The sequence below is a fragment of the Haemorhous mexicanus genome, chromosome 16, assembly GCF_027477595.1.
Source record: "Haemorhous mexicanus isolate bHaeMex1 chromosome 16, bHaeMex1.pri, whole genome shotgun sequence".
Lineage (NCBI taxonomy): Eukaryota > Metazoa > Chordata > Aves > Passeriformes > Fringillidae > Haemorhous > Haemorhous mexicanus.
The window spans coordinates 7,853,399-7,857,164 of NC_082356.1; the positions used below are offsets into that span (position 1 = coordinate 7,853,399).

A 3,766-nucleotide genomic window follows, 5' to 3' on the forward strand; every position below is an offset into this window, starting at 1 on the left:
GCTCCTTGGAGGAGAGAATTGGAGGCCAGGACTGCACAAAAACTTCTCAGAGACTCAGTGTGGGAAGGAAATTCCAAAGTACCTTAAACACCTTGAGTGTCTCAAAGTATTAATGAGCCCCACTGAGTGTCAGTACAAAGCTCTGCAGGGACTCATTAAAGCAGATAATTGGGGCCATGATTGCACAAACCTCTCACACAGTCTGTATCCAAAGGGAAACACCAAGTACCTTAAAAGAACTGAAGTACCTTGAAGTATTAATGAGCCCCACTGAGTGTTGTTACAGACAAAGCCTCTCCAGGGACTAATTACAGCAGGTAATTGGAGGCCATGATTGCTCACACCTCTCAGAGACTCCAAGGCAAAAGCCAAACCCAAAGTCCTTTGAAAACCCTGCAGTCCCTGGGAGCATTCAGGAGCCTTCAGGGCCATTGCTGAGCAAGGCTCCCCAGGGACTCCTTCCAGCAGATCCCTGAGGCCACTGGGATGTGGGCTAGGGGGGGATGCTGAGGGCAGGACAAGGGGCTGACAGTGCCCAGCCTGGCTGGGGCTGTGCCAGGAGGCCCCAGTGCCTCAGGACAAGGTGTCTCCTCCCAGCCCTTGGTGGCACAGACCCTGCTGTGCCCCAGGGCACCAAGACTTGGCTTCTCTTTGTCCCCACCTGTCATCACTGCCTCCAGTTCTCTGCTCTGCCTGGGGCCTGGGGACACTTTCTCAGTTGTGTCCCTCAGTGAGACCCATTAAAAGTTCAAGAAACTTTGGAGTTGGATTCTGACTTGGAGTTCTGGAGAGGTTTCTTCAGCTCCTTGTCAGGAGCCTGAGCACAAAGCCCCAGAGGGTCATTAAAGTCCTTGTGCTGTGTCTGTGCTGCTGAGCTGGGCTGGGCTCCTGGCCCAGAGGCAGCTCCTGGTAACCAAGAAAAGCTTCAAAAGCACATTTCTCTTGATGAGAAGCTTTTCTCCCAGCCCAGGAGGGCTGGGGCACTGCCTACAGCCACCCCGGGCACTGCACTGAGGCACAGAGAGCTTCAATCAGTCAGGGCTGGGAAGGTGCTGAGAAGTGCCTGGGCCACAATCACTGCCAGCCCTTGGCACAGGAACCTCTGGCTGCAGGACAATGCAGCTGCAGCTCCTGGAGCCATCTCCTAAAGCTGCAACATCCCAATGCCTGCAGACTCTGTGAGTACATTCTCTGATTGTCTCTTGTGCAGAGCAGCCAGGGGTGCCCAGGGCTGTCCTACAGAGCAGGGTCCTGCAGCCCAGGGCGCTGTGCTGGGGCAGGGACTCTGCTGCCTGCCAGGGACAGCTCTCAGCCAGCCCGGGAGCTGCTCCCAGCCCTGGGGGACAAGATCTGGCTGGGAAGATACAGCTGGTAAGGCTTCTCCTTCTGTGGGGAGGATGCTGCATTGTTCAGGACTGCTCCCATCATGGCATTTAACTGCAGAACATTTCCATGTAGATTATACAGGGAGCACAGCAAGGGAGGGGCTGCATAAAAGGGAAAATCCTGCTTTCTTTATCTACTGCTCTGGGTTGCCTGGATGGGAAATTGCCCAAAGATATTTATCTCTCAGTTCAGGTTGAAAAAAAAAAAATATATCGCAGATCTGAGTAAACCAGGCAGTGACAGAAATCAGCATAGGGCCCCTTAGAGGCAGCATCAGTGTTGCTTTTCCAGCCTCCTCATGATAGATCTGACTTTGCCATCAGAGCCTGCAGAGCCAGAGCTGCCCCTGGGCAGTGCCAGAGGGGGTCTGCAGGGCAGTGCTGAGCTCCCAGGGCTGAGCTGGACCCTGGCAGCAGTGGCAGGGCGCAGCCCTGGGCACAGGGAAGCAGCTGCTGGCAGGGACAGCTCCAGGCAGAAGAGCCCTGGGCAGGCAGTGGGGGTAAAGTTGTCCCCAGCTGTGCTGGGATATTTAAAATCTTCTCCAAGCCCAACTATTCCATGATTCCTTTTTTTACAGATCCCCATGTCAAGGCACAGTAAATGTCCAACAGCAGCTCCATCAGCCACTTCCTCCTGCTGGCCTTGGCAGACACGCGGCAGCTGCAGCTCCTGCACTTCTGCCTCTTGCTGGGCATCTCCCTGGCTGCCCTCCTGGGCAACGGCCTCATCATCAGCGCCGTAGCCTGCGGCCACCACCTGCACACGCCCATGTTCTTCTTCCTGCTCAACCTGGCCCTCAGCGACCTGGGCTCCATCTGCACCACTGTCCCCAAAGCCATGCACAATTCCCTCTGGGACACCAGGACCATCTCCTACACAGGATGTGCTGCACAGCTCTTTTTATTTATGTTCTTCATCTCAGCAGAGTTTTCCCTCCTGACCATCATGTGCTACGACCGCTACGTGTCCATCTGCAAACCCCTGCACCACGGGACCCTCCTGGGCAGCAGAGCTTGTGCTCACATGGCAGCAGCTGCCTGGGCCAGTGCCTTTCTCTATTCACTGATGCACACGGCCAATACATTTTCCCTGCCCCTGTGCCATGGCAATGCCCTGGGCCAGTTCTTCTGTGAAGTCCCCCAGGTCCTCAAGCTCTCCTGCTCATATTCAAAGCACAAGGAACTTGGACTCATTGCAGTTAGTGCCTGTTTAGCCATTGGTTGTTTTGTGTTCATTGTTTTCTCCTATGTGCAGATCTTCAGGGCTGTGCTGAGGATCCCCTCTGAGCAGGGACAGCACAAAGCCTTTTCCACCTGCCTCCCTCACTTGGCCGTGGTCTCCCTGTTCACCAGCACTGCCATATTTGCTCACCTGAAGCCACCCTCCATGTCCTCCCCATCCCTGGATCTGGCCCTGTCAGTTCTATACTCGCTCGTGCCTCCAGCCCTGAACCCCCTCATCTACAGCCTGAGGAACCAGGAGCTCAAGGCTGCAGTGTGGAGAATGATTTCTGGCTGCTTTCAGAAACATTAAACTGCTGGCCAGTTTCTGCAAATCACTTGTAATAAAAGTCATCTTTGATACTTCTTGTTGGTTTCATTTCTGATGTATATTTTCTTTGTTTTACTTTTTTCATATTGTCCAAAAATAAATGTCATTCTTTGTGCCATTTCTGATTTCATTTCTCTCTACCTTCCCTTTGGCCAAAGACTGTTCCAATGCGGGGCTGCACTTTAGGTGGCTTTAAAGGAACTGAAGGATTTCCCAGAAAAGTTTTCTGCAGAGATGCCCTTGTGTTGCCTTCTCTGGAGCTGCAGCAGCAATGTCTGTGTGCAGAGCTGGGGCAGATCAGTGCTGGCACAGCAGCTGTGCCCAGCAGCAGCAGCACTTGGTGTTGCCAGTGCTGCTCCCGTGGCCCTGCCCCGCTGCCCTGGTGGCCCTGGTGTTGCTGTAGGGCCTGAGTGCTCTCGGGGCCGGGCACAGCCCTGGGGGTGGCAGTGCCAGGGCTGCAGCAGGGACAGGCCATGGGCACTGCTGGGGCAGCGCTGACGCCTCAGGCCAGGCCCTGGGGGCTCCAGGCTCCTTGCCCAGGCTCTCTCAAGAACACACCCAGGCCAATGCTCAGCACAGAAAACCCCCGTGAGCAGCCCCAGGGTGGCCGTGGGCAGGCTGGGGGCAAACAGCATGGCTGGTGCTCTGCAAGGGCCCTGGGGGAGATGGGAAGGAGCAGCAGAGCAGGGGCGGATCCATCCCCACTGTGCTGGACAGCCCAGGGCAGCGTCCCAGAGCGTCCTCATGGAGCTGCCAACAACATCCCCCCTCTGCAGCCCTGGCCTCTCCCCCAGCTCACACAGGTGCCCCATCCTTGCAGGCACAGACA

The 3,766-nt window shown here is 55.6% G+C and overlaps 1 protein-coding gene across 1 annotated transcript; it reads left to right on the top strand.

The window, feature by feature from the left end:
* The first annotated feature begins 1,968 nt into the window (after positions 1–1,968).
* Positions 1,969–2,919, top strand: LOC132334639 (olfactory receptor 14J1-like). Its single transcript, XM_059860738.1, has one exon. It carries the CDS (start codon positions 1,987–1,989, stop codon positions 2,917–2,919), a length of 933 nt encoding a protein of 310 aa, XP_059716721.1. The 5' UTR covers positions 1,969–1,986.
* The last annotated feature ends 847 nt before the right edge of the window (positions 2,920–3,766 follow it).

Excerpts from the sequence above, each read along its gene's own strand:
- LOC132334639 (XM_059860738.1), top strand. The coding sequence starts at position 1,987 with ATGTCCAACAGCAGCTCCATCAGCCACTTCCTCCTGCTGGCCTTGGCA.